This window comes from Odontomachus brunneus, unplaced genomic scaffold (genome assembly GCF_010583005.1).
Source record: "Odontomachus brunneus isolate Ranch 3 - 2012 unplaced genomic scaffold, Obru_v1 Obru_scaffold_239, whole genome shotgun sequence".
Classification (NCBI taxonomy): domain Eukaryota; kingdom Metazoa; phylum Arthropoda; class Insecta; order Hymenoptera; family Formicidae; genus Odontomachus; species Odontomachus brunneus.
Window position 1 is genome coordinate 138950 of NW_022639689.1, and position 12554 is coordinate 151503.

General features: G+C 42.8%; 1 protein-coding gene across 1 annotated transcript; it reads right to left on the minus strand.

The window, feature by feature from the left end:
- Positions 1 to 7532: 7532 nt before the first annotated feature.
- LOC116852608 lies at positions 7533 to 8450 on the minus strand. The gene has a single exon (XM_032833128.1). It carries the CDS (start codon positions 8448 to 8450, stop codon positions 7533 to 7535), a length of 918 nt encoding a protein of 305 aa, XP_032689019.1.
- Between the last annotated feature and the right edge of the window lie 4104 nt (positions 8451 to 12554).

The window sequence follows — 12554 nt, forward strand, 5'->3', positions numbered from 1 at the left end:
CCCGGGGGGGGGGGTGGACCGCTAGCGACTAACCATACCTGATGGCCATGCATCCCCTCACCGCGGCCCAGAGCTTGGGATTCAGGGGTTTTTTACTGAGGTTTCCCTTCCTCGCAACCCGGGCGGCTAAGCCAAGGTCCCCGGCCCCCCGCGCATCGTCATAGACATGACATAACGCGCGCGGAGGGTAACGGTATGTTCGGGACTGACGCTGCCAGTCCCTCGCTGTAGGGCCCGGACATGTGCCCCGACGGTCCTGTTACTGATCGCGGCCCACCACGACAGGTCCGCTCTTGGCGGGCGCGCCCTCCTCCCACAGGACCTACCACCGGCTGAATGAGTTCAGCCGGTGGATCCATCCCGGGGCTTCACCGGGAGCACCTCGGGCCCCTCCACCATGGCAAGGCGGCGGACGCCGGGGGGGGCCCCTTAAACTAACTTAACCCAACCTATCGTCACATTAACCGTCAGTCATTGTTTATTAAAGTGTTCAACTTTTGTGTTAATGTGATGATAGATTGGGTTAGATTAGTTTTGAGGAAGGGTGCGGGGGGCGCATCAGTATTATTCGATATTGCTCATTAACGATACACAGTATTTGTATATACAGTGTCCAAAAATTATACTCATTTTATGCAACTTCTTTTGTTAATAACTTTTTAACGAACAACGAACGACGGCTAAAACTTTCTGAGAGTTACTCAGGAAGGTGACCTTTACAACATATGTCAAGGTCAAGGTCATTGGAGCTGTCTCCCCTAAAGTCGATAATTACCAAAAGTTTTTACACTACACTATGTGAAAGCATAACGTTCGAATATATTCTTTAATAAATGACTAAAAATATCAAATATCACGAATTGTTTATTTCTTTTATATTGTACCCTAACACATTTTTACGCAGGTTGTTCCGAGGAATCGATCCATATAAAAAAAATATATTATTCCATTTAAAGTAAGAGTGCATTTGCATTTCTTAGGTGCATTGTTGCATTTATGAAAAAAGTAAACTCGTAGAAAAGTAAACCTTTTAAACCATTCAACTTTTTCCTCTACAATTTTTTTGTATTACTAACCAAACTTGAGATATAACCCGTTCCAATTGCGTGGTTCACCCTGTATATACAAGATGTTCTATTAAATTTATATTGAATTTACATTGAAAAATTTTTTAAATTAAACACAATATATACAGGATGTTTCTCTAACTTGAGCAATTAGAATATCTCTATTTCCTTTGATGAAAAAAGTTAAAGGCGAAAATTGTTCGATTTAAAAGGATTAATATTCTGGTAACGTGAACATCTTTTTTTACCTTCATTTTTTTTTTACGATATTTCAAGGTTATCGATATTTTTTAAATAAAATAACGTATTTTTTATTAACGCAGTAATGTAATTTACAAAGAAACAAATTCAATCTAATGGTATATGCTACGTTGATCTTCAAATAATCTTGAACCAGTCTAACAAGACTAGCTCTGGATGGACAGCGGTGGCTAAGATCTATTTCCGCGTACAGCTGTGTTGAGTGAATGTATTGGGTTGGCAAATAAGTTCGTTCGGTTTTTTTGACTGGTATAAAATACAATTTATTTAATATACAAAATATATACTAATCAATAATGTATTGACCATTCTTTTCTATGACTTCTTGCCATCTTTTTACCAATTTTATAATCCCACATTCATAAAACGTCTGAGGTTTACCGGCAAAAAACTGATCCAGTTGCGTTTTAACAGCTTCATTATTAGCAAAGTTTTTCCCGTTCAGAGAATTTTGCAGCGACCGGAACAAATGATAATCAGAGGGTGCCAGGTCCGGTGAATAAGGAGGGTGAGGTAAAACATCCCAGCCAAGCCTTAACAATTTGTTCCGAGTAGTTAATGAAGTATGGGGTCTGGCATTGTCGTGGTGGAAGACGACTCCTTTTCGATTTGCCAATTCTGGACGTTTTGAACGTATTGCTTGATTCAATTTCGTTAATTGGGAGCAATATACAGTTGAATCGATCGTCCTGCCTGATGGTAAGAGCTCATAATAAATGATACCTTTATAATCCCACCACACTGAGAGCATAATTTTCTTCGGGTGCAATCCTGCCTTCGAGGTTGTTTGTGGTGGTTCACTGCTGCTTCCCCATGATCTTTTACGTACTACGTTATCGTAGACGATCCACTTTTCATCTCCCGTAACCAACCGCTTCAAAAATAGATCGTTTTCTTGGCGTTTCAGCAGCGCGACGCAGATGGAAATGCGAGCGGTTAAGTTGGCCTCGGTCAATTCGTGCGGCACCCAAACATTGAGGCGAGAAACGTATCCCAACTGACGCAAATGGTTTTCTACACTTGTGTGGGATATATTAAGTGTCGTAGCAATCTCTCGTACTGTTTGCGATGGATTTTTGTCGACGGTATTCTTTATTACAGCTGAATCAATCTCTGCTGGACGACCAGAACGGGACGCGTCACTAACATCAAAATCTCCAGAACGGAATTTGGCAAACCATTTTTGACACACACGTTCTGTTAAAGCATCGTCCCCATACACATTACAAATCTTTTTATGAGCTTCCGCAGCTCGTTTGCCTTTTTTGAAATAAAAAAGTAAAATATGGCGAAAATGGACGTTCTTTTCTTCCATATTTGCAACCGTGCAGTACGCACAATACTCTGGTATTAACCGGCGTATGTTTACAAATAGGTTAGGTGGAACGTCGCTTTTCAGCTGCGCAAGCGCGTTGTGCGATAACGCTGTGGAAAAGAGATAGCAGAACGAGTAAACCTACTCCGATTAAAAAACCGAACGAACTTATTTGCCAACCCAATATGTAAACATACTTTGAATAGAAACCAGAGTACCATTAGTATCTGTGCCATATCAAGAATGTTTAATTTAGAAAAGAAAACGGAAATAATTTTAATTTATGGAGAATCAAAGAGAAACTCTGTGCACGCAACATAGTTGTACGCGGAAAAACATCCTGCCATCGCTGTCCATCTAGAGTTACTTTTGATAAACTGATTCAACTATTCTGTGAAATAGGCAGTATCGATATCGGAATTTCTTGAAAGTGTGAAACAATCTTTTATTTATCGTATTGGAAAGTGTTGGAAGTTAACGGTGATCATATTGAATACTTTCTGTAGAAAAATGTACATCTTTGTAATGAAACACAAATTTTCAGTTTGTTTTGTTAAACGTGATTTTTATAATTCAAAGTCATTTGAAAGTCAACATATACCATATGATAAAATTTGTTTTTTTTTTGTAAGCTACATCGTTGCGTTAATAAAAATACGTTATAAAAAAATGACTGACCTTGAAATCTTATAAAAAATGACAGTAAAAAAAGATGTTTGCTTTATCAGAATAATCCTTTTGAATCGAACAATTTTCATTTTTTTTTATATTATCAAAGGAAATAGATATATCCTAAGTGTTCAAGTAAGAGGAAACATCCTGTATATAACATATACCAATATCCCAAAACAATCTTCGAAGCTTTCGCGGAGGATAGTATGGATTAGAATAAACATAAAAGTCCTATATTATTTTGCGATATTTACAATAATTATTGAGATATTAATTAAAGAGGATTTGTAAATGATTACGCGAGATACAGTAGATGAGTTATAGTGGCAATATCTGCTGTCGTATGTTTATATATTAGATCAAATTAAACAAAAAAGTCCTCTATCTTTTTCCTTTAACTTGTACATTTTTTGTTATTAATTAGATAATATTAATATATCATCGCAACCATCCGTCAATTATTTTTAGTTGAAAAACAAATTTTCTTCAATTGGATAATTAAAACTTTACAAAGTTATTAAGAAAATAGAAGAGAACTTTTTTGTATTCAGTTTGTAATATAACTAATATACAAATACACGATGGCAGACGTCGCCAAAATAGCTCATCTACCATATCTCGCGTCATTATTCACAAATTTTCTTTTATTGGTAGTGTGCATTAATTTTAAAGGATTTTCAAGAGATGGCGTAACTAATACTATATCGCATCGGGCCATATTGTTGCTACCTTCATGTCAAAGCATCATCACGTGGTTGTAGTTTTCAATATGTGTCATTTTGCCGAAATGTAAACAACATTGTTTTTTTGAGCATTAAATATGTCAAATTTTGTGCCAACAAAACGAAATTTGCGGGAAGCTTTGCTTTTTTGCTTCCATTTGAAGAAAAGTGCTGCTGAAAGTCAACGAATGTTGTCGGAAGCTTATAGTGATTATACTCCATCGATTTCAACATGTGAGTACTAGTTCCGACACTATAAAGGCGATTTACGGAAGACAAGGAACGTCCAGGCCAGCCGAAAAAGTTTGAAGATGAGGAAGTGGAAGCTTTACTCGATCAAGATTCGAGTAAAACGCAAGAATTTGCAGAATCATTAAATGTTGATCGATCAACGATTTTCAGACGTTGGAAGGTCATTGGAATGATTCAAAAGCAAGGAAATTGGGTGTCGAGGGACGTCGAAAGACGCAAAATGACCTGTGAATTGTTACTTCAAAGACACAGAAGAAAAAGTTGTTTGCATTGTATCGTGACGGGTGATCAAAAATGGATACGCTACGATAATCCGAAGCGCAAAAAATCATGGTGCAGGCCAAGCGAATCATTAACATTAACGGCAAAACCGAATATTCATGGTGCCAAGCTCATGCTCTGTATTTGTTGGGATCAGCTGGGTGTAGTATATTATGAGTTGCTCCAACCCCACGAAACCATCACTGGGGAACGCTACAAACAATAATCGATGCAATTGAGCTGAGCATTGAAGCAAAAACGGCCAGATTACGCAAAAAGACACGACAAAGTGATTTTCCAACACGACAGCGCACGGCTACATGTTGCGAAACCAGTCAAGAAAACATGAGAAGCGCTTAATTGAGATGTCCTACCACCCCCACCGTATTCTCCAAATATTGTTCCTTCCGATTACCACCTATTTCGATCGGTGACTTATGGCCTGTCTGAGCAGCGCTTCCATTCTTATGAGGATACCATAAAATGGATCGATTCGTGGATAGTCTCAAAAGATGTGTGGTTCTTTCGACGTAGAATCCACCTGTTACCAGAAAGATGGGAAAAAGTAGTGGCTAGCGATGAACAATGTTTTGAATGATCAAATTGTAACAATTTTTTCACAATAAAGCCGTACTTTTATAAAAAAAATTCCTTAAAATTAATGGACACTCCTAATATTAACCTCTTTAGCGTCAACAGAAAAATATGCTTTTGGGCCAAAAGTGATCTCCACAAGAGTATTGAATTTATATGACGACTGCGTCAGGGAGGATTTTTTGCGTCGCTGAATCCGATTCCGGTTCAAAATTTCAAAATTTAAAATGATGTCTAAATATTTTAAAAATTATGCGATTTCCATGAAATTTGCAGGGGTTTTGTCGGATGACAGAATCATAATCTGCGCTTATTAGTGTTTAAACCAACTAATGCAAACGTGATGAATTTATTTTTGGGTTTATCATTATAATAATTAAAAAAATATGTTTAAACAAGTTGAATTTATTTTCGAGAATTCTATTTGGCCAAATTAAAACGAGGCGTTTTTCACTTTGTCATTACGGCACGATCGACCAGCCGTCGAGCCGTGAAATACGGCGCTACGCGCCAAATCAGCGTTGTCACACTGCCGACTCGCGGTAACGCCGCCGAATTGCCCCAAGTGGGGTGAACGGTGTATGTGCGAAATCCACGAATCGGCGTGTATATAAGCCGTACGCGAAGTACAGCGGCGAAGGAGACTTCGATGGCAGTCATCCTCAACGTCAACCTTCCAGGATCCCAGCCGGTGAGCTCATCGGCTGACCGATCCGCTCTAAAAGTCTCGGGATCTAGAGGTAGTGCGCTTATCGTCTCTGTCAAGCGCTTTTGACTCTCCAACTCCTGAAGAACCGACCGATAGAGAAGGTGCGTTCATCCTCCCTCGAAGTCGCTCCGAAATCGAGACGATCCTGGCAGTCGCGGAACATAGAGGAACATATAGGAGGCGCACTCATCGTCTCTGTCATCGCTCTTGACTGCCCGACAGTCGGATCTCCTCGCAAGCGTCGTACTACGACGCCGCGTCGCCCCAAGAGCGATCGACCATCGCGACTCCACTTGCACCGGTCCACCACAATTCCGCTCAAGTAGATCATACAAGCTACGTTTGAAACTTAGTCGCTACGAGGAGCGGGGAGGGGTGCCCGCGAGGAAACCCACAAGCGATGGGCGCGTGGGCACAGGGGCAAGCGGGGAGCCGCACATCTCCGCCACCTCAGGGGGCGTATTCGTTTTTGAACTTCTTAATCGATCAATTGTTTGAGCGTAAACGGGAGAATGGGGCGGGGTTTATTAGAATCGGCCGGCTGAATCGAGAGCAACAACAATTTGCAAAACCGACTGAGCGCTGTTGACGCGACGCGTCAGGGAGATGGCGCGCGCGCGCGCTCGTTAATCTCCCCAATCGACCGTTGGTTATTTAAAAAAGTCTCAATCTGTCGGCCGATTGAGCGCTATCGGCGCGATGCGCCGCACGCACCAATCGGCGGCGACGCGCGCGCGACGAAGGTCGCGACAGTCTCAATCTCTGTTAGCTGATAGGGTACCGTCAACATCGACGAGAAAGGTCGCATTATCGCGCGCGACCAACTAATTGAAATGTTGCACGATAAGGGGGAGCGTTAGTGACTCGAGGGGGTCAGGGCGGCGGCCGCGGCGGCAGTACCACGGTATCACAGTGGTATGTTTACGCCGATTTTTCTTAGATGCGCGATCAACAGATGCAACATCGTGCGCGCGCGCGCGTTGTCTCCGTCGCTTTCCGCTGCAACGCAGGCGTATTATTTTTTTGTTTTATCGGTCAGCTCATGCTCGGTCAAGATATTTTCTCTCTGCAGCGGCGGCAGCATCGCAAAACGTAATCTCTGTTTTCTTCGCTGAAACGACGACGATTTTTTTCAAAAACAAGTGTGCGGAGCGAACGTGTTGTTTTTCACCACACAAATCGACGGAATTATGCTAGAATTTTGTGTACGATTCTGCTTTATATACGCAACCATCAACAGGAAAAATATGTGCAAAAAGGATAAGTCGCAGCTGTCAGCGATATCGTTTATCTCTGAGAGAACGAAGAAAATGATTGACATTTCCTCTTTTGCGCGGATTCAACGATGATTATATTATTTTACGCATCACATTGGTGAGCGGATTGTACTTGATCAATCGATCGTGAATGATGAGACAGTATGCAGTTGTATTGTTCTGTACATTCTCGTTGCATTCGAATTCTATGCGAATGTCGACGGTTGCGTTCTTGATCGATTCATTCTGACGCGAACAATCGACCACAACGAACGGCCGTGTTATAGAAAATTCTCCAAAGTCATATACTCGTCGTCCGTTTCGAGACTGTAATACGTCTTGCGAAATCTCGAGTACATATCGTACAATATTGCGATTTTGCGTACTTTGAAATTCAAATTCATGTCGTCGTAGAGATAAAATTCAAAATTCAGGAACAATTTGACGTTCGTCAAACGAACGATTACAGTGGTCGAATACGAAAGCGTTTTTGTTCAACATATTTTTTCGATTGTTTTGCAAGGCAAACACGACGTATCGCGATTTTTCCAATTGCGTCGCGGCTTTCACGGCCCACGAATATTTCGTGGTGCTTTGTAGCAGCGGATACTCGTACAGATCCCACGAGCGAAAAGTCATGCTCAGATATCTACCGTTTTCCAGAGTACGCAACAGCGACAATTTGTTCACGTCGTTCAGTACGATATGCGGTATTCGCCATTGCACCTTGAATAGCGTGATCTTGGGTTGATGCTGTTGTTCTTGATCAGTCACGAAACAATTCGCGTCGCTACGCACGCGTATCAATATCAATTCATGCCGTGCATTTATCACTATGCGTTTGTAATCCTTGCAAAAGCCCAACAGCATGTCCAGCGGCATGCAAATGTTGAATTCGTGTAACGACGACGATTTGTCGTTCTCCAATAACCAGCCGGCGTTTTCCAACTTTTTGCTTCTTCCTCTGTCCAGAAGAGCGTAATTCTTCAAGGTGCTTGTAATTCCCACGTTTCTGTATCTATCGATTTCCACGCCATCGATCTCGTATCGTATCTCGTCGAACATAAACACCGCGCAATTGTTCGAGAATCTGGCGGCTGTCTTCGGTAAGGCGGGCGGTGCCAAATTATTATTGTTCGATTCGTCGTTTCGTCTTCCCTCGATGTAGAGAAAGCTGTCACACAGCAGCGTGTACAGATCTTGTTGCTGAATAGGTATTCGTATCTCATCGTTATAATCGAATGTGGTATTAGCGTATGGATTATATATATGGATTTCGATTTTGGTGACGCGATGGTCGAAAGTCGGTCTACTCTCGATATTGAGAATGTCAGTTAGCATGGTGTCGTTACGTTTCTCAATGATCTGAGATCTGAAATCTCAATGATCGTAGAAAGACAACGTTTGCCGTATTAAGTGGACGATATCGTTGTTTTGCGCGTTTTTTCTTTTTCGCGAAGAGGGAAGAAGGAGAGGACGATGACGAGGAAAGTATACATGATGGCGGCGGCGGCGGAACAACAGACGATGATTCTTTTCTGACGAAAAAATCACTCACCACGAGCATATTTGTTCACAAATGAGCATATTATTATTATTATTTTCACTTCTATTTATGTCACCTTTTTTCGTACGTGCACTCTTATCGTCACCGGTTCGCCATGAAAATTTATCGGTTTTGTGTCCTGATCCATCACACTCAGAGTGATGTCACTGATGCTTCTCGCGATGATCGGCATGTAAATGATCTGCGGATTCACCGACAGTTTATATCCAGGCGGAACGTTCGGCGAAAATTCGTGTATCGCGTAAACCAATCTGTCGTTGTTGTAAGCACCTGTGGTGATGTTGCACTCCACGCGAATGATATTCACACTCATTATATCGATCGGTTGGTCGCTCATGTGTCAAATATTCGGAGACAAGATACGCGCGGAAAAACCCAAGAGAGAGCCAATGTTATTCAGTTTTGTGAAATCTATTCAATAGGCGCACAAAATCTCGCTTCTCATGGTGTTCTCGTTCGCGCGAAGAACGAGTGAGTGATCCTCGCTCGTTTACGACGTTTCCTCATCGTCACCTGTATTGTACACAAATAATAGATGTCGTCGTTGTCGTGGTTAGGGGTGGAGAATCGCTCTTCTTCTAACCTATCGACCTCTTTTCTTTCTTTCGATTTCTTTCTTCGTTGCCGGATTGCCGATCTCAGGTATCTCTCGATATCGGTGAATTCATACGAACCAGTAAGAATTATGATAGGTTCGTCGTTGTCGATATAAAATTTGTTGTTTGTCGTTGTAACGTTCGATATCGTGTTGCACGTTTCCAAATTCATCAATTCCAATTCGTAATCGCCGTCGTTCAGATTCAAGGGGGGAAAATAATTCGCGGTGAGAACGCTGCTGTTTCCCGAAAGTGTAAACGTTATCGACGACATGATGATAATGATGATGATGATGAAATAGAGATCACAATTTCGTCTCGAAGCGTTGCCAGTCGATTTCGCGAAGAAATTGCAAACACAGCTGACCTCAATTGCTCTGATCGAGCGTCTGATAAGGACGATAATTATACGACAGGCTTACATTGTGTCCGAGATATTTCCTGATATCGAGCGGAGGTTTGAGATTTCCGAAACTGTCGAAATAGATGGCTCGATCACCCTTCTTGGCACAAGCGATCCAGTGGGTGCCCGGTGACGCGGCGTCGTCGAGATTCACGATGATGCACTCTGTCCAATTGCGGAAAAACGAATGTTCTGATTAGTCTTTTAGAAAGTCCGCACGGAGTGCGATATGAGAATCTGTACGTATACTCGAAATCATTACATCAGTTGAAGTATCAATATCTCAAGGAATTGCTCAACGCGATAGATGAAATAGGATATTACGAATTTTCCAACAGTCAGGATGTTATCCCATATAGGAATTTACAATCGGGCCAGTGCTGCGCCAGTTCTGGTTGCAGTAGTTCGGATACTGGTGCAGTACTGGTAAAACTTCTGGCGCAATACTGGTCGAGGTACGGATGATAACTTGGGCCCAATACTGGTGGGCGGTACTTGCCCAAACGTTGAGCCAGATCTGTCGCAGTATAGGTATTACGACCGGCGTAGTACTGTCCCACCACTGGTTGCCAGATTTCTAATACTGACGCAATCTTGGCAGTAACAATGGCTCAGTACTACTTAAGCATTGGATAACAACTGCAGCCAACGTTGGCAAAAAATATTGGCGCGGTACAGGATTACATTGGGATAACCAGGGTTGAAGAATGAGAAATAGTGATGAGCCAATAATGATGACGTATAATATCAACATTGATAATAATAAAATCTTAATTGTTCTATTACTAAAATACTTGATATTCTCTGTTAAGATTTTAATATGAAATATTAATATTAATTTAGATATTAATATTGTAACGAAGAGTTACTGAGCCCGCGCCTGAGGGCTCGACCACACCGACACGCCCGAACATCCGACGTGTCGGTGTACACGGCGCTTAGCGCCACTTTAATGGCCACGCGGCCTTACGCACATCTGCACGTGATCCGACGTCGCAGCGCCCTAGGTGGGGGCAGCGCGACGCGGATTCACGCGGGTATAAAAGCCGGGCACTCCCGGCACCAGCAAGACTCCCGTCGCTGCGGCCGTCCCAGCCACAGCGACTACGAAGGTGCGCTCGCCTTTCGACGCCGTGCTCACGCGGCATCCCGGCTTCGGCCATCCGAGGGTGCGCTCGCCTCTCAACGCCGTGTTCACGCGGCATCCCGACTTCCGCCATACGAAGGTGCGCTCGCCTTTCGACGCCGTGCTCACGCGGCAGCCCGACCTCCGCTACACGAAGGTGCGCTCGCCTCTCGACGCCGTGTTCACGCGGCATCCCGACTTCCGCCATACGAAGGTGCGCTCGCCTTTCGACGCCGTGCTCTCGCGGCAGCCCGACCTCCGCTACGCGAAGGTGTGCTCGCCTTTCGACGCCGTGCTCACGCGGCACCCCGACCCTACCGCGCGAATACGGGCTGCTGGGGATTGGGGTTGCGAGTCCGCCGTCTCCGTCGGTCGCTGCCGACTCCCCAGCTCGCCTTCGCTCTAACCGGGTCATTCCGCGACCCCGACCGCTCGTCCGAAGAGCCTCGCGTCCGCCTAGACTAAGCCCGCGTCCGCCTAGAATAAGTCCGCATCCGCCGATCCTCTGTTCGCGACCGCGTCCTCCGCGAATTGTATTCCGCGATCGCGACCGCTCGTCCGAAGAGCCGCGCGTCCGCCTAGACTAAGCCCGCGTCCGTCGTACCGCAGTGTAACGCTTAAATAAACGATTATTTTGGTATTCCGTAGAGCGACAATTATTCCCTCCTCCCGATCCTCCGATCCCGGACACCGGCGAGCCATCTAAGGCCTCCCCACGAAGGGAAACTCCTCGAGTGACGAGCCCGCGCGCAAGACGCTCGCGACCCGTCACAATATTATTAATTATACACACAACATTTTTTATGAATAGTTATAATTTAAGAAGGATCCATTCGCACATATATGACAGATTGTTAAAAACAATAAAATATTATAGACATACATGTCTATACAATGTGTATACATGTGTACAATGCCAATACATGTGTACTGAAGCGTTCGTCAAATAAAAACGTCAAAAAGCTAGTGTTGAAATGTTAACAATGTAAAATAATTTAATAATAGCACATTTTACATTACTGCCAACGTAGATATTAAATGCCATCACTGGATCATTATCATTTGTCACTTGTGTGTAGTACATTAAGATATGATAATAATTTAAAGTTGCATCTATAAAGTTTATTCTCTTTAAACAAAATAATTGCACGTAAGTAAAGGTAAGTACAAAAGTAATAAGATAAGTAAAAATATAGCGAGAAATTGCGAAAAGCTGAAACATGTTCTCTCTACTCAGTTGATGGTATCGTAGCAACTGGTGCTCTGAAAATAACAGCAGAAAATTTGTTATTATAACGTGTGTGTATGTGTGTGTAAGTACAGATGCGAGTATATATTATAAAATATAAATTCTTACTCCGCCAGACGTATCCGTTTCTTTCGGCCTCCTTCGCGATCAACGGCTCCAGACAACCAACGGCTTAAAACAGTCGATAGCCGTTTAAACTCCTCGTTCTGTCCAAATGTTTCCAGCAATACATCTGCAACAAATATATTTGCAAAGAGTAACGGCAAGTTTAACGTTTACTCATTATATTAACCTTTCAAACAGGAATAAATTTGTGTACGGCTAAAATCCCTTTTTCTAATTCCATTGGCTTGCCTTCCGAAAGCGGAATATTGCATTTCGACTCTTTGTGACAGTATTGCTGTTATCACTTTTTTAACGCATTGCTTTATACAAGTTTCTCCGCACAACAAAATACGAATAAAATTTATCTATAAATAAAAACAAGTTTTATAGCACATATAA